A 22526-nucleotide genomic window follows, 5' to 3' on the forward strand; every position below is an offset into this window, starting at 1 on the left:
AGATATCTACCGCTAATAATTAAATATTAATTTTAATATTTATTTTTAAAAGATTATACTTCATATTCTGTAAATTTAATTTATATTTCGCGCCATTGTTCGAAAATCAATCGTACTTGCATTAGTTTTCGTTGGAGGGTAGCGGCGCAGTAGTCGGCTATTAGGCTGCGCAGTATGATATGCGCGATCACGGACAGACTTCGCGCAGTTCGTGGTTGCGCGACCAGCTAAGCGGACAAGCTTTTACCGTCACTCGGTCCCGAGCGGGTTTCAGTGACGTTTCTGCTAGCGTAGAGAATAGGTCAGAAAGAAGATACATAGTATCCATCACGCACATTCCAGTGTTAGAGCAATTGACATAATTCAAAATGTTCACGGGGCTAACGAATCAGATGTCTACATGGATGGGAAAGAAAGGCGAAGAAAGCAATACAGAAATGCCGGCAGAAGAAAAAATTACTCCGGTTACTGAACCAGGCGATGTCGATGCAGAGAAAAAAGACAGGTTAGTGTCACTTTAATAATCTACACAATCACTTGAACATTGTAACTCGTTTGACATAAGTGTTTTACTTATAGTCATGGGAGAGGGTAATCTTGTTTGTGCTACGCCAACAGTATCTTATATGCGTTGTACAGAATGCACTACGTATCAACATTTCTTGTTTGTTACCTAGAAGCGATTGTTTTAATTGGAAACAATTGCTTTTACGTACTTGCGTTCAAACGTCGGACGAATTCACGGCGATTTTACGCATCTGCGCGATACGTTGAAAATTTTAAATTCAATCTTGAATGCATTTTTGGGATTAGATCGATAACAGACGTCCCTGTTCTTACGTAAAGTACTACTTATACGACACCGTTACAACCTTTCATAAATTGAAATCAGGTTAACGTGCATCCGAAGTAATGGTGCACCTAACCTTTTTCTGCATTGTTTTCACGATTGTCAGTTAGCGTGACAGTTGGCAGATAAAGCTTTATCTATGCTTATCAAGATTATACATATACACAATAAGACCATTAATGACTAATGCAGTCTATATTATTGCCCTTTCAATTAATCGATCATTTATTTAAAAATTTTAATTATACAAAATATGATTGCAATACGATGAAATATACAAAATACGATTGCAATATATTTAACATTTTAGTTCTGTTAAATATTACAAGCGTCTAAACGCTACCTCACGTTCCTAGCTCTCGTGGATTCCCCTAGTCACGAGTCAGACATTTCGTATTTTCCGCTTCGAAGACGCGAGACGTACGCCAGCTTATACTAGCGTTATCGGGAAGGCTCTGCACGAAATACGACATTTATACGGCCATTCTCGAAAAGTTACGTCATACGTAATGGATTTCGGAAATAGGATTTCCAGAGAACGCCATCGCGATATGCAGAATACTGTCGCGAATTTATAGATACGTGCTCGAACTCCCCTTGAAATTAATGTAGCGTTAAACTGAACTCTTTGAAAGATTATAAATTGCTGTACAAATATATAATCATTCAAACCCAGTTTACCCCATTATTCCAAGCGAAGGGGTATTCTTAAGTTTTAGTCTTCTGATGTTGCTGAAAATAATTCATAAAAAAGCGGTCACCTTTTCTTCCCTAGGGATATTCAATTTTTATTCGTCTCTTTTTTTTCTCAACTTGAACGTTCTTTTGTGTATCATAAAAGACTTGGAAGTTTTCTTTTTCGTTTCAAAGAGAGCGGTGATTTAACTCCCGTTCATTTAATTCCCTTTATTCTCGGTATTTTTATATTTATACGAGTGACGGAAGAGAAGCGTGGCCACACAGGCGTACCAACCTTACACGTAACTGGAGTCGGAATAGCTTTTATCGACTAGAAGGAGATTGTTTTACTTTCATTCAGAATACCGTCGTTGTTTTATTTTTAGTAATTAAATTAAATTCCTGGCGTTAGTCAACGCGTTAATTCTCGCGGTTTATCCTCTACAAAGGAAACGAAGGAATGGAAAAAAAAAGAGGGATGCAAAATGCTCGAGGGGTGCTTTACCCTTCGCGTTACCGAAACAATTTCCACTAGTATGCCCGTGAGTAAAGGTGCCGCATAATTTAGTAATTCTCGGGTCAACTGCCTAGACTGTTCTATTTGGATGCTTATCGGGAGATCCCAAGGAATAAATATTTCACCGCACATTGAACGAACATTGATTTCTTTTCCAAAGTAAAATTAGCTGACTCGGGAAGGGTATTTATTTATTTAAATTAATCAGGTATTATTAACGATACTGTTTCTCGATTTTACATGTATTTGCATATTCCCCAATTATACCAATATTTGACATGACCTGTAAATTTATTCGTATTATAATTAATATTAAAATCTAATGAACTGGATGAAAATCAGTGCAATGTACTTGGCTCGGAATATTAAATACTTCAGATGCCTGGAAGGCACATTTGGTATGCAAGAGGTTAATGCACTTTATGTTAAATACGTGTACATTAGCGTTTCCGATATGCTTTAAATGTTAAAATTTCAATTAACCGAGAACAATGCGTTCGGTTCTGTATGAAATCATAAAGGAATTTTTTATCAAGCCATAGGTGTAAGAAATAAAAAATTATTACAATATTTAGATGCATAGAAAAATTGATGTAATTTGAAACGTCTATAAAAACTGGAAAGTATGTTCGTTTATATAGGTTGCAATCAATAGCATTGCGTTTACCCACTCCCTGTACTGTTAATTCGTATAATTGTAATGGAAGCCTGTGGTGGTTCGAACGCTTACCAAAGCACAAGCAGATTCCATAAAATTTTAAGTATCACACAATAGATGGTGTTTCCACGTTTCCTGGTAATCTTCATTAGAGGAACAATAAATTACTAACAAACAGGCTACCGTTCGAACCGAGTAATTCGAATAATTGTGGCTGTTTGATGCAAATCTAATACCGGTTATTAACGAAGTATCATTGTTGTATGTTATAGGTTAAGTCCTGTATCAGGAATCACATAATTCACTATTCACGTGTAATGGCAGGTATTACAAAAGCAGAGAATCGAATCGTAGGTTATTTATAGGGAAAAAGATGAAATAATAAGAGTCGAAGCGCAGGGCCGGCTCTGGGCCTTGGCAGAGTAGGCCGCCTAGGGGCCCCCAAGGTCCAGGGCCCCCATAAGACGGTTTACTTGAATATTAATTTTATAAATTTTATTTGAGAGCTCGGCCCTTTTTGGGAGCTCGCCTCGGACCCCCGAAATCTCAGGGCCGGCCCAGTCGAAACGAAATCTTTCACAATACTAAAGGGGGCGAGGACCCCCTTTTTAATTAGCCACGCTTCTAACCTCGGTAAATCATTTACAAAGCCATGCTGCTATTAAACGAGTTATACTTGATGAAAACAATGTTTCCTCCTCCCTCGTCTCGGTTACGTTGACCTGTTTTTGTTCCTAACATATTTATAGCGAATAGGCAGGAGTTGGTAGCACACTTCAGAGGACATTCTCCGATGGCTCGTTTCGCTCGAACGTTAGGTAACGATCGCAATAAAAAAAGCCGAGCAAATAATCCAGATGAAATATACGCTTTTGGTGGCCCAGTTGTACAAACCAGGGAATTTTTACTTCCCTTCAACCGTGCTATATATACGATTGCTTAACGCATTGATCGCCACCGTGAAAACGACCCATATCCAGTTATGGCATATACGGCTTGATTATTATTGCCATCATCGACGTTATTACTTTAACACTAGAACTACCGACCTTTGATCCACTCTAATTTTTAAGTTGAAAATAATACAGAATATGAAACATAATTTCTTTATCTTGAAAAATTTATAATTTAAAATAAGAAACTGGAAACCAGTTATTTTTACCCCTTTGGTAGTTCTAGTGTTAATTTGATTGAACAGTTGAAAAATAAAATATACTAGTAATTCGAAGCCTGGATAATTTTAATAACAGGCGTGGTTATTAATTAAAGGATGCGAGGGTGAGCAGATAATCTTTCGATCCGAACCGAACTGGTAATCCGCGGTACCAGCGCATCCTTAGTATTCGGTTTAGCAATCAACGCGTTAATATTTCATTGATATGGAATTATAAATCGAGCAAGATTGGAAACCGGATCTTCCGTCTTCCAGGCCATTGCTCTAAGAGCGAGGATCATTGGCAAATAACCCTTTAGATTTTGTATAATTGAATAATTAGCAAAAGCTAACGAATATTTTCTCCCCTTCCACGATCGTGGAAATTCACAGCGTTTCCCGTTAATTAAACGGTGGTTTATTCTTTCTGTTGCAGCCCTACCAAAGGTAGTAGCAAATTGGAAATGTTGGCCGGTGTAAAGTCTCAAATGACGGGCTGGTTTAGCGGTGGAATACCGGGATTAACCCGTGGCGGTGCACATGGAAATGAAGGCGAGTCCCAACCGCCGGCGAATGGCACCCAAGTGGCGCAAAACACCCAAAGCGAGCCGGCCCAGAAGGAAGATGACGCAAGCAGGCAAGAGTTTGTGTTTCCATGCATATATTTTCGATCTCGAACAAACGGCATTCTTGCAATTCACTTCTTCTAACATTTTTCTATTCATTTTTGTTACAGCGCTACTGGGGGTGCTGACAGCGGTCCTGGAAGCTTAGAGGGATCACCGATCGACGACAAAGAAGAGGGACAACAAGCATTTGGAGGTGGTGAGTGTTTATAACTGTTAAATTAACGCTTTTGTTGCCGATCCACGCGAAATCGCGTTTTAATTATTAACGTTTTAACTTGAAGACAATATAATTCGCGTCCGGCAGCAGAGGTGTTGATTACGACACTCGTTAACGAATATAACTGGTACCAAGATGATCAAAATTAAATTTGTATCTAAGAATTTTCTCTAAAATATTTTCTCTTCAACGTAAATTGTCCTTACATCGTCGCTGTTAATCAATTTCCTTGAAAATTGCAAAGGAAACTTTTAATTAGACCCCCCGTTGGGGAAATGAAAGAGTTCGAAGGACTCTCAAAGAAACTGACTCTTCTTACCAGTGATATTCGTTGCTTGTGACGAAGCATCTTTCATGCAATAAGAGGAGGCTAAAGGATACCTGTTCATCCTCATCCCTGGGAAATTAAAAGGCTCTTGAACCTTTTTATTATAGCAGTAGCGCAGTATCTAGTTTATTATTTAATACACTTCTAGACGTATATATTATTCGTAATTAAGTAAGCTTCATAAAAATCCAAATGAGTAAAATCATTAATTTACATTTAATTTTCCCCATTTATTTTGAAACTGTTTTAAACTCCATATCCACTCTGGATTTATTTCCTCGCAATTGCCATTGTTGCGTCCTGAAATCTTTATGAAGGAGAAAGCTTTTGGAGTGTCCGCATGAAAGATGCAGAAATGATGGTGTTACACGTACCACGGGGATTTGATTTTCTCAAATGCCAGTATTTCGAGGCGCATATTCAGAATGCTAGACGGGAATAGTGGCTAGGCAATTCGATAAAAGATTCAACGAGAAACTTATCGGGTTTTCTCGACTCGCCACGTCCAACTGGCCTGATTAACGATGCAGCTCGATGTCGATCAAGTTTAACGAACTGATATCGGAATCGCTATCGGTGTTATTCGATTGACTTTCATGGTTCACTTCTATTTTCTCCTTCCACTTCCTGCGAGGATTCCTCGTCAGAGGATTCCCGTCTGTTTCATTATTCCATCTCGTCCCTCTTTCAAAGCGCGCTCGTGTTTTATTCCACGGTGGAAACAACCAATCCGACGATTCGTATATTTCGTGAAAATTATATATTTTTTTTTCATTCCCTGCCCGGATGTACGGATAACGTTGAACTCCTCGCGGACGTCGATCCCATCGATAACATATTTTTCCTGGCGAAAAAACACTTGTTCGAGCTAACACGTGCGAAAATAATACTCGTCCGGAATTCACCAGCCCCTCCCCGATATTCCGATATTTTTCACCGCCCTAGTTCGATTCGCAAATATAATTCATCCGTTCATTCGATAATCAATTTGATCTTTCTCCGCGTTTCGCAAACGAACCCCTCTTAATTTCCTCGTGTTTACAATAACGGGCGGAAACGCGTTCGTTCGTGTTTCATAAGTAATTAATTTGTTTGTTTTGCCAGTTCAGCACCGGGTATTTACGGGGCTGTTAGGCAGGAAATGAGAATTTTTCTTTCGATATTTTCCACGTGTACCGTGCACCGCGAAATGGAAAAGGTTCGTTGCCTTTGTTCCCAGTATTTTCAACTCTGTGAAATTAAACTGGAATAATCTGTACCTTGAACGGGTTGAATGAAATTATATTTTCAAAACAAGACCTCTCTCTTTTTCGAAATGAAATCGTGCGTGCACGTTTTACGATTGCATCTGGATTGCAGTTTGAAAAATGCAACAAAGCTGTTGCATTTCGAACGAATGAATATGGTCTTGAATAATGGATCATCTGCATAAAAGTTGGAAAAATCTCGCGATGGTATGTAACAATTCCGTTCGAGAGAAAACTGCGGGTTGATGAAAATCGAAACGCGTTGTGGCGAATGGAAAAAGGAAAAATGGAACGCTGGAATTTTTGTCCGTCGAACGTCCTCGAAAAATTCCATTGTAAATCGATCCTCGTTTACAACGAGTCTTCTCGTTTTTCGCGGCTAACAAAGTTGTCGCGTTAAACGATGCAAGCTGTGCAAATTTTCCCGAGGACCAAGCTTTAGAGATCCTTTTCTCTCGGGTCCTTTCCGTAACGAAACTTTGAAATTATAACGCGCTTTGTATACCAGCTCCTTCGAGGGAATCTCCTCCCCCGCGAATCGATAGCCCCTAAACGTTTCTCTCTTTGTTTGAGTAGATTGCTGGAAAAGTGCAAAGAGTGTAGAATTTTTTGCGAATATTTTTAAGGGTGAAAGGATTTTTCAAAGATTCGCGAAGCGTGGGTGAATAAACTGTAAAATGGATTAAAGCGAGATCCGCTTCTGTTATTTGTTTTAAAACTGATACCGTTGAAATATCATATTGGAAATTTATCTGGACTAAGGCGAGCGAAGGAAACGGGTTATTCGATCCAATTTTTATTTACAGTATGAATTTCTTGTTTAATCAGAAACGACTGACTTTGAATTTTTTTAATAATTGCAAATATCAATTTAGCTTTCATCCTTTATTATGATAAAAACAAATGTGCATCAAAGGTTGGTAGATCTACTGCTAATTTAGCGACCGGTGCAATACAAAAGAATAATAAATTGTGGATTTTCATCCACTTTGTGACAACGGTGCGCAAAAGTAGCAATTCACCTAGCAAATAAATTTCCTGGAACGTGAAGCGACATAGGATAATTAATATTAGAGTTGCTCTTTCTTGGCTCGGTCATAACATGTATAGAGAAAAACATTCTGCTGGATATATACAACGGTGTCAGGCTCTGAATGAACAAAGAGTAGGTCATCGTATAGCCGTGTCCCAGGTGGTGTTTTCGTGGGAACCTTTTCTCCGTCTGTTGTTGTATACACGTGTTAAGATGATACCTTTCAGTGTTTAGTCGTCTTGTTATTATCACCGACTGTAGTCTTCTGTGGAACGACCTGTGGGTAGAGTGTAGCCATTGATGGCACAGAGATTTCCTGTACTCTTTAATGATATTTATTATTTATTGTTATTTTGTAATTTTTGTAGTATTAGGTTGGTCTTCTTGCTATTCTAAAATTTTTTAATTCCCACACTTCATAATTGAAAAATTTTCAAGGGGCCTTTCGGTTTTCGAAAATCGAAATTTTATTTTTATTTCATAAGAAATCTCCATTCTTTAGAAAGGGGCCTAACCCACCCCTGATTATTAAGCTTCCGATTTTCAAAAATTGAAATTTTATTTTTATTTGTTAAGAAACTTCTATTTCTTAGAAAGGGGTCTAACCCACCCCTGGTATATTAAGCTTCCGATTTTCAAAAATCGAAATTTTATTTTTATTCTTCAAGAAACCTCCACTCATAGAAAAAAAAATTGCAAAATTTCAAAATTGCCAAAGGCAACTTGAATTCACTCCATAAATACCTGTACAACCCCTAAGTGCACACGGTAATATTTGTGAATCAATGGCCCATGGTAGTGAACCGTATGATCGGTTTCGGCCTGCGACAGAGGGAAAGGGTTAATAGGGCATATTTAATCGTGGAGAATGGAGAAGGTCGTGGCATCGCTATCGGTCAGACATATTGTTCGGCTGGTTAAGCAGGACACGTTGCTCTCGTTTCCTGCTCGTCGGAGATTCTGGTCGACGCGATGGAGCGGAAGCAATCTCCCTAACGTCATTAGCCTCGAAAGGAAAGTTGGTCGGTGAAACGAAACAACCCGTTGCATAATGTCGTTCCTCGAGCATTCGATTCGTACCCCGTTCCTGTCCCATCTTCATGGGACACAATCAAGAAGTTACGGTTTATGTATACCGTTAGCGAGTACCTCGAACGAAGAAAAAGAAAGCACGGTACAACGTCAATAACGAGCTTCAATTCCGACGGGTCCGCGCTTTTTTTTTTTTCTCTCCTCCCCTCAGCTGGATTATAATCGTTAAGCTGCGGAATAGCTCGGCGAGGATTAAAGGAGCTGAAGTGGAGTCCGTGAAAAAGAAGTGGTAGCCGTCGTTGAAATAGAGGGGTCGAGGTATTCGTCCTTGGCCTCGGGCGTGGAACACCTAGATACGTAACTGGACATCCTCGATCCGTGATAAAGCGTCGTTGAAACACCCTGTGCGTCGCTCCGGGCTCCTCGATGACCGCATCCGTATAAATCGTTAGGACACTCGGGGGTCTCGCGTGGGTGGACTGGGTGGATCCTCTCGGTGAAACCGTTCGCCACGAATTTCCACGAGTATAACCAGATCCAGTCAGCAAGTAGCCGTCCTTCGTGTCGAGGGGTTGGACCCCCATCTTCGCCGATCAATACGACCGTCCGAGAGAGCTTCTGGCTCTTCTCTCTCGAAAGTCAAGCCGAGCACGCGACTAGACTCGCTGTTGCTCCTCGACTTTCTTCTTGCCTTCTTTCCTGTTTGTTCTTCCCAAGATTTGCTTGTTCAACTGATGACAGGGAATTGGTATATAGAAGGTAGAAATTAACTGAGAAACTTTGCGGAGATGTAAACTTATCTTTGGTACCATTTGCGCCTCCTATTTGCTGCTTAATTGTTTTCGAAAGCGCGTAATTAAACTGTTCGTTAGGAATCGTTAGGAATTAAAGATGAAAATATTGTGATTTTTGCAGGAATAATATTTAATAATTTATATTGAAGTTTTAATTGAATCTAGTTACACTGGAAGCAATATAGAACTTTGAGCAGATGCATTTAGTAACTATACACTGAATGCAGTGTATGCGTTCATTGTAATGTTACTATGTTACTAAACGGTAACTAGTTGGACAGTCGAAAGAGCGTAATTAAACTGTTCGATCAGTTAATAGGAATTAAAGATAAAAATATTATGATTTTTGCAGGAATAATATTTAATAATTTATATTGAAGTTTTAATTAAATCTAGTTACACTGGAAGCAATATAGAACTTTGAGCAGATGCATTTAGTAACTATACACTGAATGCAGTGTATGCGTTCATTGTAACGTTACTATGTTACTAAACGGGTAACTAGTCGGACAGGGAAGTAGTATAGAACGCAGCGTGATCGAACAGTAATAAGTAGTACGTGTCAGCACGTAGTCAGACGAGTAGTGGGAGGAAGAGAGACGGCGTATAGTTTAGCAAGTAGAATAGGAACCTCCGTACAACGCTGACATAATTCCACGTTTGCACAAAGTTTCATTTAAATTAGCAAATGTGTATCGTAGGAAGTTGCATTACAAATATTTAGAATTAAAATCAAAAGGATTATTATTTTCATTTGAAAAAGCTTGAAAATATTTTCCTGTACATATACCGTGACAGATAATCCTCGGAGCTCCAATTTAAATTTAATCTTGTATTTCGTATTATTTTCATTTTTTAAATCTTCCTTTTTAAAAATGATTTTCCACTGACATAAAAAACATGGCTGAGCTTTTCAACGGTTAATGAAAAAAATAAAAATCTGTAGAGAGATCTAGGTAAACGTCAGAATTTAATTTAAACGATCCCGATTAAAACAGTCGACACCGGCGTCCACGTTAGCTGGATTTTTCCATAAATTCAACCATAGAGAAACGTGGTCGGCGAAACGGTCAAGGCTATGTTTTGTCGGCGGTCAAAGAGACACGTTTGAAAAACGAGTGAATTTCACCGATGAAATTCAAATCCTCCACGTGTCAGTCGGGATGGCAGGTACAGCTGGAGGCTGGCATCATGTTTCTGAAACGTTCGTACGCATTTACCGGGAACCACAGGAAAATAATTCCCGAGCTACGCAGTTGTCCGGTAAGGTCAGAGAAATCAGAGCGGTTTTCGCGGATTTTTCCACCGGTGCTCTTCCACGGGTCAAGGTTACACGACCACTGTGTCTCAACGGGAATCTAGGTTGAATGATGCGACGTTTGAAATATAACCGACCACGTCCGCGCCTTTCTGTCGGTCACTCGACGAGACCGTTTCTCTTTTTTCCATTCTCGTTTTTCACAAAACCCTGATCGGATTATATTTCTTTTGCTTAGCTTTGCTCGTCGATGGCGTTACGCGGTAATCCTCAAGAGTATCTATCGGAGGTATTCAGGATGTTTATAGAACGCCCTTGTGTAATTCGAGAAAAGATTCTCCCTGTGATTCCGAGGAAAATTTTATGCGTTTTTAACCAGGCCAAGCTCTACGACTCGCCATCGATCCTCCCCTATAGTGGAGCTTGCATTCTTCAACGAGATCCCCAGAGAGACGTTAATCCCGGATCCGGGAAATTGTGTTGGCTTCCGACAAACAATCGTTATATCGTGCAGATTTCATTGACTATACTTGCCGGCTAATTATTCGCGGTAATTATTCTCGGTATCGTCGTAAATGGCGGGTAGGTGGATTCAAAGTATTCGGGATGAGGAGAAATACCTGGTATTTATTGGAGAAGTTAAGTTTCCACTTGCTACTTCGCTAATTTGCCAAACAGAGGCGTGGGAGATTTGAAATCCCATAAGCTTTAAGCTTAAGGTCCATGCGTCGCCGACTCTCCGGACGCACCCTTGGCATCTAGGTGTTAGGGAATCATAACACGAGGGTCCTCGGTGTTTATAGATCATTAATAAGCTCCTATTACGGTAATCTGGCAAACGGAGTAATGGGAATTTCGAATGCCATAGCCTAGGGGTCGAAGGTCCGTGCGTCGCCGACTCTCCGGACTCACCCTTGGGTACTCGAAATGGAACCAGGGAAAACTTTCCAAATCTACCTGTCCCCGACAAATTACTCTTCTTTTCTCCTCCAAATTTCTCACTTTTCGAGCCTTCTCGACGATCCGGCTTGAGAGGTTACCGCAGCTCCAGCGGGGTCAGATCGAAGATGCTAATGAGTAGGTTCGAGCTGCTACTAGAATTAATTACAGGCCTGCTCGTGAAGCCTGTAAGTCCCCTTGGTTTCCACGGCTGTTCAAACAGACCGACAGCCAACAGTTTCATCCCTTCTAGTCAGGGTTGCTTTCTAAAAATTCTATAGATAAGGAATGAAGAAGAAAACGAGAAAGACCGATACAGGAGATCGTCGAACTCCCTCGAACAAAGAGGGAAAGAATTTCGCTCTCGTTACTTGGGGCTCTTGGGGAAAGTCCCGGTATAGCAAAGGGTAGGACGAGGATGCCTCTTTGACCGTCGTTCCGGAAGAACGCGAGGGTTCGATGACACGAAAGTTTATGCGAGGCCACGATGCGCTTCAAGAGCAAACCGGGGTAGTAATTGAAATTTGAGAATCGCTAACTTCTTGTATCGTGTTTCCGGTTTTCCGGGTGTTCCATTCCAGTCGAATCCTCGCAAGTATACGCGGGAACTAATACCTCCTCCTATTACCTTCTCTTCAGGAGAAATGCTTTCGAGATTTTCTATCGACGGAGTTCAATGCACCGTACAGACAGGGCACTGCTCCGGTAATAAATCGGAGATAGCGCGAACGAAGGATGCAGAAATAGATAGAGAAAATCAGATTGAAGCTGCGTTTCCACGGGGTCAAATGCATTTCTGCTCGACTAGACTTCTGGATAGGATTATTAAATCATTCGGAAACGGGAAGTACCGACTAACTTTATTTATCGACGGATATTTCTTTACGGAACAGCAAGGAAGTCTGCCTTATTTTTAACATCGTTATTGCTACTTCGCTTATATATGACATCTGAAGTTCCATAGAAAGCCATCAACCGTTTTATGGAGGATGTCGGGGGAAATTATGGTGTTTCGTCTCGGGGACCGTCCAATAGAACTCAATAAGCGGTCTCTGCCCTAGACGCCTGGGTTCTATATTCACAGATCTTATTTTGGTAAGGCTCGTGATGGACCACTTGCGAGAAAGGATGGAGTTACACGCGCGACACCTTACGGCAGGCACAGGCAGCTAGTAATAAACTAGTTGTGTCGAACGCCACACATTCGTAAAGAGCTAAGAAGTAGAGTGAAGCGTGCTTTCAAACAGTGTCGATGTCAGACGCGCTCTTTGAGCTGGTTTCGTGACCATGCCTGCCTTAGGGCCATCATAGGAAATGCCTAGGTACCGGAAACGCCACAACCCCCACATTTATTTAATTAAAAATCTTCTATTTTTTTTAAATATTTGCGTTGCCTCTGAATTTTCACAGCAACCCAGCACCCAAAACGATAGAAATTTTTTAATTAACTTGATTAGAAATATTCGCATTTGAAATGATAGAAAATAAAAATAAAATTTCCAACGTGGCAATGAAGGGTCGCACGTGCCTGAATCGGACGTATTTCCTCCACGCCCTTCCTGCACCTTTTCTTTTGTATTTTTTTTTTTTCTCTTCTCAATGTTCGCCTTCTTGCCGCGAAACTAGCACGAGGTTAACGCGATGGAGGTGCAAGGTCGATGTTTGATTAAACGCCGGTTGGCACGTCATATAATTTTCGAAGTGGCCATGTTTTCTCGTAGCGGCCAGGATATATCCTTTCGATTGCTCCGTTAAGAAAAGAATCGCACGCTCGATATTCTATAAATGAAAGTCGCGTAACGATCGGCGTGTAGAAAGTCGAATAGGTCAGACAGAAGTTCAAAGGGAAATTGTAAAGCAACGGGGATAGTTATCTTGTAAGTTCTTCCAAGTAAAAGCTAAGATCGTTAGTCTGATTTTCGTATTTATGTTTAATGCTGAGGGTACTGAAAACTTTCTCCTCGCGAAGGAATATTTTTAATTAAACATCAACTTTCTTTCAGGGCAACGAACTGAGTGAATACCGTAATTATTTTATTACATGATTCATTACGGCTTAATTAATCATTTATGTATATTTGTGATTAAATCAGGCTTTCATAAGAAAAATAAGAAAAGCTGGAAAATTTTTCTGAATAGAAAATTCTTATCAAAAATTCTATTAATTAAAATGAAAATTTTTCAATTTTACTCGCACTATAATTTTTCTAATCTGAATTATTTTTCTTCAAATTTTCCTGACCTCCAGAGACACTTTTTATCAAAGGCATTCATTGGCCGCTAATAGCATCTTTATCGAGCACGTGCCCGGTTATTAGCTTAATCGGCAATGACGCGAGTTATCGCGAACCGATTATGCATTTTCGCTGTTCAGCGAACAGTGCAGTGGAATTGCATCGTCGAAGATAGCTGGTGGTCACGTCTCTCTGTGGTTTCTTCTTGAAAAATCTTTTACGAGCTGCCGTTTCGAACGTGCACGACCGCAAATCTCCCTTGTGGCTTTATTACGACGAATAGATCGAGCCGAAATATCAGTGGAATCGTGAACATGTGTTACGATAAACGCCAGGAGGGCATTAACGTATTAGACGAATCTCTGTGGAGTATTGCTGGTGGAGCTGATTTCAAAATCGATAGATTCCATGTCAATTTATTTTCAAAATATAGCCCGAGTTTCTAATTATAACACAGAGATTCATTTTGAAAAAAATTTAGCTTGAAATTAGTGCAGAGTTACAATATTTACGTGAATTCGATTCAGTCCTCATTTTAGATCTAAAATCGTCGCATTCTATTGATTTATCGGTCACCAGCAATTCATAGATTCCATGTCAATTTATTTTTCTAATTATAACATAGTGGGTGAATTTCATTAGATTCATTTTGAAAAAAATTTAGCGTGAAATTAGTGCAGTTACAATATTTACGTGAATTCAATTTAATCTTCATTTTCCACCTAAAATCGTCGCATTCTATTGATTTATCGACCACCAACAAATCATAGATTCTGTGTCAATTTATTTTCCTAATTATAACATAGTGGGTGAATTCCATTAGAAATTCATTTTGAAAAAAATTTAGCGTGAAATTAGTGCAAAGTTACAATATCTACGTGAATTCGACTCAGTCCTCATTTTAGATCTAAAATCGTCGCATTCTATTGATTTATCAGCTACCAGCAATTCATAGATTCTGTGTCAATTTATTTTTCTAATTATAACATAGTGGGTGATTTATTTTGAAAAAAATTTTACCGTGAAATTAGTGAAGATATCTATGCGAATTAAACTGAATCCTCATTTTCCACCTAAAATCGTCGCATTCTATTGATTTATCGGCTACCAGCGAGTCACAGCGTAATATCTCTTATTACTACGGGTATACATCGTGGAAACAGGGTAAATTTCTCGTGGCGATCGTGTCCGGCAACAAATTACCGTTGAAGCCCTGACACGATGCTAGGCTCGTACGATATTTGGCACCTGTACCACTTCCCTTGGTACCCTGCCAGCCTGTAGCAACCTTCTGTTACTGCATTTCACATCCCCTTCTCTAACTTCTCGATCAGGAATCAATAATCATCGAACGACTTCGATCCTGAATTTTCTGACTCGATCTTGACGAAAGAATTCAATGGGCAGTATTAGAGAGAGAGACACGCGAATCGAACTGGTTCAATTTGTTTGATTAAATTGGCCTCGGCTTACGTCGAGTCATCGAGCACTCTTCGACCAGTGTTCACGATTTCTGCGCGTCGAGGCGCATCTTCTTCGCGAGTCACGGTTCGTTTTCATATTATTTCTTTAAATAGAATTTTGGGTGTAAATTGGGTGTAAATCGTAGAATGCTTGTAGATCGAATAAATAGGAGCTTCGTTGATCTGGCAGTGACTTGTTGAAAAAAGGGATCGATTCTCTGGCGTTTCGAAATTCGATTTGGAATTAGGATAATATGATACTACGTAGCGTTAATTATTCCGTCAGATGGCAACTTGGATGCCAGGTGATTATACCTAATGAGGGGAAGTTTCGTTCGAAGGCTATAGGAAAAGGTATTTTGTTCATTATTCTCGGTTTAAAATTATATTTGTTCAGAATGTTAATTGAATCTGCAGGTGAAAATAATCGTTTGTGTGGATTATGAAATATTATTCACCTTGTTCTGTGAATCAACATGGTATACATAATAGGCGTTAATATTCGAAGGTATATCCTTTGAGTTGAACACAAAGGGTCATTTGATCTCCGAATTCAAATCTGTCGAGCATTATTCGCTGATTACTAATTAACGATCGACAGTTATTCTCGTTAATATTCAGACGCAGTCTTAAATGAAATAATTATTTCAAATTGAACTGAACGACTTAAACGGTAGTTACTGATATTATTAATAACGTGTAAAAAAGATAATAGAAATTGTGTAAAAATTTTAAATATTCTGTCAAAGTCATCAAAATTTATTCCCTTGCGTTCCTTATCTGATATTGGATACACATTCTTTTTTATTAATATTCGAACAACCAAAATTGCCGATCGGCTTGAAATCTAATATTGATAATAAATCATAACTAGAATTAATTCGCACGATAAATTGGTTAATTTTCGACGATACTCGATACACGAATCAATTAACACGAAACAGTGGATACGTTACCGTGGTCCAAGCTTAAAAGCTTCGTTTAATCCAGAGGGAAGAGAATTTAATGGTTAAATGCACATTTCGATTCTATTTTGTTTCTGTATCATTTACAGAAATTAATTATAATTTTTTTCCTTAAATAATACAATTTTTAATTATTAAGTACCATAAAATGTAGTGTATAACCGAGAAATATATATAATAAATAAATATCAATTCAAATTTTCGCGCGTATTCGTGTAGACTCGCGGGGTGGTCCGCCATAGGCCTATATATATGAGGCCCCTATCGCCGCGCTGTCAGTCTCCTCGGGACCGCCGAAGGGGAAGGACGAGGACCGGGGACATCCCCCATTTTTCCTGGGGAATTTTACATACACAGACTATAATTATAACCAATTTCCATATTAAAAGGGTTAATATTATAATTATCAAAAATATTATGTATTTACTAAATCTCCTACTATACTATTAATATCAAAATCTGATAATCCCTCCGAATCAGAATAAAATCCACAATCTATGATTATTTAACCAGCCCTAAAATCTGTGTCATAATAAACACGTGATATAAAAATATCAGTGTCCATTGACCTCTTAATAAAACAGACTGCGCTGTTGGCGAAACATCAGGATTTTTATTCCCGTTGGAGCCAGCCCGCGCCGGGAACAGGGTATTACCGTTTTATCGTCGTTCCGCGAGGCAAGTAACGTCACGTGATCAAGTCGTTTTCCGTTGAAACGCGAACGCAGCTTAGTCGAACGTTCCTGGTCGGCCGATGAATGGTAAAATACCCGCGAGAGATGCTTCAACGTGTCGCTGACGTATCTGGAACGGATTGTCGCGTTGAAAACTAGTCCCATAGCTGAACCTCTTTCCTTTTCCACGGCTCATTATATTTTTCTTCTCCGTTGCAGTTTCCACGAAGGCTCTGGCAGGTGCCAAGACTCTGGGCGGGTTTTTATACAGCGCTGTGAACAAGGCTGGTAAAACCGTGGTTGAGGCTGGTGTGAAGATCAAGAAAACCGTCGAGGAGAACGTGAGTAACACGATGATTATTCTTTTATTATTTATGGTAGAATTTTGATAACTATCACTGATAACTATCGCTATTACTGATATGTGCACTTTATATTTTTCTTTATTGTATTGAAGTACTGTATTATACCTACGTGGAAGCGTATCAAAGGTAAAACAGGATTTTAATAAATTGTACGTTATTGATTTTCGATGACGAACCATCGTGACGCGTATCGTCCAACTTTTATATTAAAATCCTTTTTTGATTACAATTTACTGGACCCTTTGATTCGACGCCTGGTCCGATTTCAATAACTAACGCAAAATTTCAACCCTCTGTTTCTCGTCGAAATTAATCGAATGGAACGTTATTTTATGTACAAAAAAATACACAACAGAACACGCGGTTGATGGTGGTCGCTTTAGAGGGAAAATGCAAATCGGTGGCATTTAATTACTCGAGTGACCAATTCACTTTCATCGACGCGGTGCGAATTTTGTTCACCCTATTGTCGCGGTTTAAAATCATTTCCATGAATCAATTCAGAAAATTCTTACGGTTCGCGTTTTCCGCGCTGATAGGGAAAAGTGTTTCCTTATTTCCGTTCGGTGAAGTTCCCTTCCAATCGAGTGGAAAATGGTTTCTTCTGCTCTCATATTCAGTTGCAACCCCTTGCAAACAAGGGTGAATTCAGATACTGTTATTTATTGTTACATGTACGTATATTTCATTGCGGAGTCAACAATAATCTATTCAATGATACACAAAATTAATTCGGTTGTTGTATCAAACTCGAGTGCTTATTCTGCGGTTGTTGGAATGTTAAGCTCGATAATTAATTACTTCAAATATTCGTGGTTCTAGTAATAGTTATTGTAATATTAACATTGTTACAGTATAATACTCAGAAACCCCAAAAAAGAATAATTTAATGTTTAGAAGAAAAATGAAAAGGTTTAATTATGGCCTCTCTCCATGGTCCGCCATTTGAGTCGATAGAAATTTAATTTCCAAGACACTTCCAATTTTATTTTAATATCTACGTTCCATAAAGCAATCTCCAATATCAATCTAAGACCTAAAATTAACACCAGGTAAAAAGATGTGAAACGTATTGAAATTTTCAGTAGTAAGAACAGTAATAAACGCGACGAGATATAATTATAATCTTCACTGACCGAAATTCATCAGTTATGCGTTTCATCGAGCATTCCCCGGTAAGAATTCACCCCCCCTTTCACCCTCTCGCTCGATTCCTCTCTATTAAATACGACTGGAATTCCAGTCGCGAATAGAAATGTCGTTTCATCGGGTGTAATGCACCCGACGAGTCGAGGACCATTCTTTGCAGAGGAAGAAAAGTTATTGAACACATTTTCCTAAGCGTAGCCTCCCTCTCCCTCTTCGATATATCAACGAATTTTCCGCGTTACACGCGTTCTCGACTTTTATATCGTTTTTCGCGATTTCTGCTTGTTCGGTTATCACCCTGCCGTTCACCTATAGCGGGGTTCACGGGCAGACGAAAGTTGAATGGGATTCTTTGAATCGCAGCAATCTCTGCCTTCGTATCGTATTCCACGGATCCAATTCTCCTCGACTTCTAGAGAGGGCATTAAACTCTTCGTTCTTAACATTTTTCAACTCGCGTTCAAATACATATTTCCAGCAAACAAATTTTTTCCCTATCGAAAAGCTGACGATAGAAAAATACAGATGGAAAAATCGGATGTTTGTTCGCACTATAAAAATATCAAACTTGTTTCTCCACGTTTGTTGAAACGAATGTTATTGATCAGCAAATAGAGCCTCGAGAGCTGGTTCAAAAATAATCTTCAAGTTAATTAGGAATCTGAAGCGAAGTGGAACACTTAAGATTTAATTAGACTCGATCAAATATTTAACGCGTTGATCAACGTTATGTTTTCTGAAAATTAATATTTCCTTTGTTCGATTAAATGTTGACATTTTTCTTATACGATTTTTCTCCGTTCAACGAGAAACAATATTCCCCTTTGTCTTTTTGATTGGAATTGAATTTTTCCTCGCAATATCGCGCTTCATAATTTTTCAAAAAGGAATATTTTCACGGACACCGATGCGAAGGTCGCCTCTTTAATAAAACGCGACCGAATTTTCCATGGAAATGCGACGCGGAATGCTCGTAACGTGTTTATAGAATGTCGAAATTCATAAAGCTTCGTTTTTAAACAAAGTCCTCGAGCCAGATGCGCGCATCGTATAATTAGCTCTTATGAAAAGGACGCTTATTCTATAGATAACGATTTTGATTTTAACGTAGCGATTGTCAACGACGCATTCGAACCACTGCGATGCATGGAAAGATTATCGGTATTACCGTCGAAAATTCTGATAAAATGAAAGAGCATCGGAAACTGCTGTGCAATTTATTCGATTTGGGTGTCGATCAGACCACGATTGATGCTGTCGAAGCAATTTGTAGCTGAAAGATGCTTCGTTTCCATATGAGTCTATGGACCGATATTGCAATTCTGATCAAGTGGAGCATCGAATAAATAGAAGTTAAAATGTAGGTCGTTGAAACTCATTACCCTAGAAATATTTCATTTAAAAAAGAAAAAAATTAATAAACATTGATCTTCCATAGCTGGTCAGTTTAACCCAAATTTTATACGAGGGTAGATATACCCATCCAGGGAACAAAAAACCACTGACAATTATTAATGATTTCAAAGGTATATTAAATTTCATGTTCTCATCGTTGATCACCACAAAATTTCCAGCGGTGTTCGTGCTTTCAAAAGCATAGAACTTTCCGTTTCTCGCGTAGTTTCAGCGGCGTTCCTGGTGGTTTACCGTCTTTCCTAGCGGGACACATGCCGTGTATGCACATGACGTGTAATTTCTCAGAAGCTACGTCGAGTGTACGCTTAATGTGCGCGACAGTCCCTGGGTGCTTTGGATTTTAAGAGATCTTCGATTTAGAAACTGTCTGGGAGAAGTTTAGCGTTCCTTAAGTTTTCCTCCTGGGTAGTAAAATTCTTGGATAGAAAAAGAAAGTTGAGAGAGTGTAAATTATTTTAAAGTTTATTTCATTCAGCTTTGAGAACTTGGAATGTTATCGTTTTCAATTATAGGAAAATTAAATAGGGGTGGTTTGCAAATTTGCAAATTGGCAATATTAACAGAAATTCGATTACTGGTTAAGAAAATGAAAATCACACCGAATTATTAATTTAACACTTTTAATATATCGGGGAGAAATTTTGCATCCCTCGGCCGCACATAGTTAGCGATTCGTTATTAATACGAGGGATGGTTAACGCGTGATGCAGATCAAAATTAGATTCTCACGTTGCGGCAGGTAAATTCGAACGTGCCACTTTCCCCGATCGAATGAATTACATTTCCACGTTGTCGGTTAAGGGTGGGCGTTGATCCGTCGAGCGCATAACGAAGTTACGGGGTGTTGAACGTTTGTTGCGCGAGAAAAATTCGACCTTTTCACCGGGAAAATGAAAATTCTCGTTTGACTTCAAAGGAGATTGAACGTCGCGTAAAATTCTGATGGCAAACGAGTAAACTTATCGAGGGCGTAGGTGGGCGAACAGTTCCGTTTGAAACTTGATACGCTGGAATAATTAAAATTTCAGATTGAAAAATTAATTAATCTTAATAATCAAAGGTGAAACGTGTCGACGTGTTGAATTTTTTAATTGAAATTCGCTGTCGTTAAAATAGCCGTGGTGAAAATGAAATTTTTGGAAGACAAATTTTCACCCTGGAAACCACGAATAGATACGCTACTTTCCGCATAAGAAATTCTCTGGAAATCCATGACTCGGCGTCTGCTTTGACCGTTTGACGAGCGTCATCCCTAATAACGGTGAACGAGGTGCGCGCATCGTATTATCTGCAGACTTCTCCACCGTCTGCGCGCCCACCTTTCTCCCGCTGATATATGGCCAACGACCCGGCGATATCTATCAACACCAGAATAGAAAGGTTGAATTAATGCAGCCGGTACTTGGTACGGTGTCGGATCACGTGAAAACCTTCTTCCGGGCAAGTGGCGAGCTACGATTCCATCGGTGATATTAAATATCGGTGAATGATTAGCTCGATTACCGGATGAATCTCGGTAATCTGAACGGTTGAATATAGTTTACAAAACCGTCTCATCACGTACCACGCGTTTACGCTTCATCCCTCTAGCAGAAATATCCGACCACGTGTTGGGTTTCGTATTTTTCGAGAATTGCGTGCGCGAGGTAATCCGTGCCGTTCGTGACGCCCGGGGAGGAATAATAATTAAACTGGAACAAATTGAACACCGTTAGAAAAATCACGGCCGACACGTTCGGTTTAAACATCGAGTCCATTGCGTGTAACAAAAAATACCTGAGGAGAAAAAATAGAAAAAGATATATTTGATAGCTTGAATAAGTCATTGAACTATTTTATTTTGAATAATCTTAATTATATTGCAAAATAAAAATAAAAATGTCCAGGTGTAAAATTGCCCTTTCTGAAAATTTTCATTGCGTGTAATAAAAAATAGAAAAAAATATGTTTGATAGCATGAATAAGTCATTCAATTATCGTAATTTGCATAATTTTAATTATATTGCAAAATAAAAATAAAAATGTCCAGGTGCTAAATTCTATTTTCTGAAAATTTTGATTTACACCTGCGAGTCGTTGAATAGCGATAATGCAAGAATAACGATCGGTCATATCATCCAACAAGTGGATCCGTACGCGTCGGGCTTCGAATGCGGCCACAGTAGTCGGGCCCGTTGTATGGTCAGACGCGCTTCAGCGCAGAAATGATTAACCAGCGGCCCGGGTACCGCTGTGGTTACAGTTTCGAAGCCACACGTACAACGGTGCATACACAAAGTCTCTCCTGTGTATTTGTACGTCCAGTAACGAAACTACGACTCGTGCATACGCGGGCAAAGAATAGGGGCAGTTGGTATTGATCCAAGCGCCACCCTTTTCATTCGAGACCCAACTACAGAAGCACGGGCCAAACTGGCACCGTTCAACGTCTTCCAGTTTCTGCATCGTTTTTTCTTTTTTCAAAAAATAGCAATAACGCCTACGTTATGGTCTGTAAAATTGCTTCTTTTTGAAGGCCTTTCTGTAGGACACCTAGCTTTTTATTCATGTACAAGGTGTATAAAGAAACAAAACTTCACTGGTATCTTTCACAGATTTATTTTGAATTTATAAAAAAAAGATATTAATTTTGATAATATTAATATTGAAAGTGATTTAGAAACAAAATAATATAATTTTTAATTATTAAGTATTGGAAAATTTCGTTCGAATCTTTAAATCAGTTCAAATTTTCCCGCGTATGCAGTTGCACGCGATTGGAGGTCCGCCACGGGCCTATATATACGGGGCCTTCTCGTCTGAATCGTCAGTTGCCCCCGGGATGCCTCCGGGGACGGATGGGAGTTTCCCGGGGAAGTTTGATTTATAGTTTAATAGTTTCTTTTTTACTCCATGATCAATATCTAGAAAACAATGTTGTACTCAAT

At 39.2% G+C, this 22526-nt stretch overlaps 1 protein-coding gene across 4 annotated transcripts in view; it reads left to right on the plus strand.

Annotated features, from left to right (window-relative positions):
- Positions 1-143: 143 nt before the first annotated feature.
- LOC114870915 (synapse-associated protein 1) overlaps positions 144-22526 on the plus strand; it is a 55153-nt gene continuing 32770 nt past the window's right edge. The window contains exons 1-4 of one of the 4 annotated variants that reach the window (XM_029176147.2): positions 144-505; positions 4293-4499; positions 4593-4681; positions 16889-17010. In XM_029176147.2, the coding sequence (XP_029031980.2) occupies positions 369-505; positions 4293-4499; positions 4593-4681; positions 16889-17010 (555 nt within the window). In that variant the 5' untranslated portion in view covers positions 144-368. The remainder of the gene's footprint in view (positions 506-4292; positions 4500-4592; positions 4682-16888; positions 17011-22526) is intronic. The other 3 variants (XM_029176144.2, XM_029176145.2, XM_029176146.2) reach the window with 3 other exon arrangements.

Source organism: Osmia bicornis, chromosome 1, assembly GCF_907164935.1.
Source record: "Osmia bicornis bicornis chromosome 1, iOsmBic2.1, whole genome shotgun sequence".
In the NCBI taxonomy this organism is placed as follows: domain Eukaryota; kingdom Metazoa; phylum Arthropoda; class Insecta; order Hymenoptera; family Megachilidae; genus Osmia; species Osmia bicornis.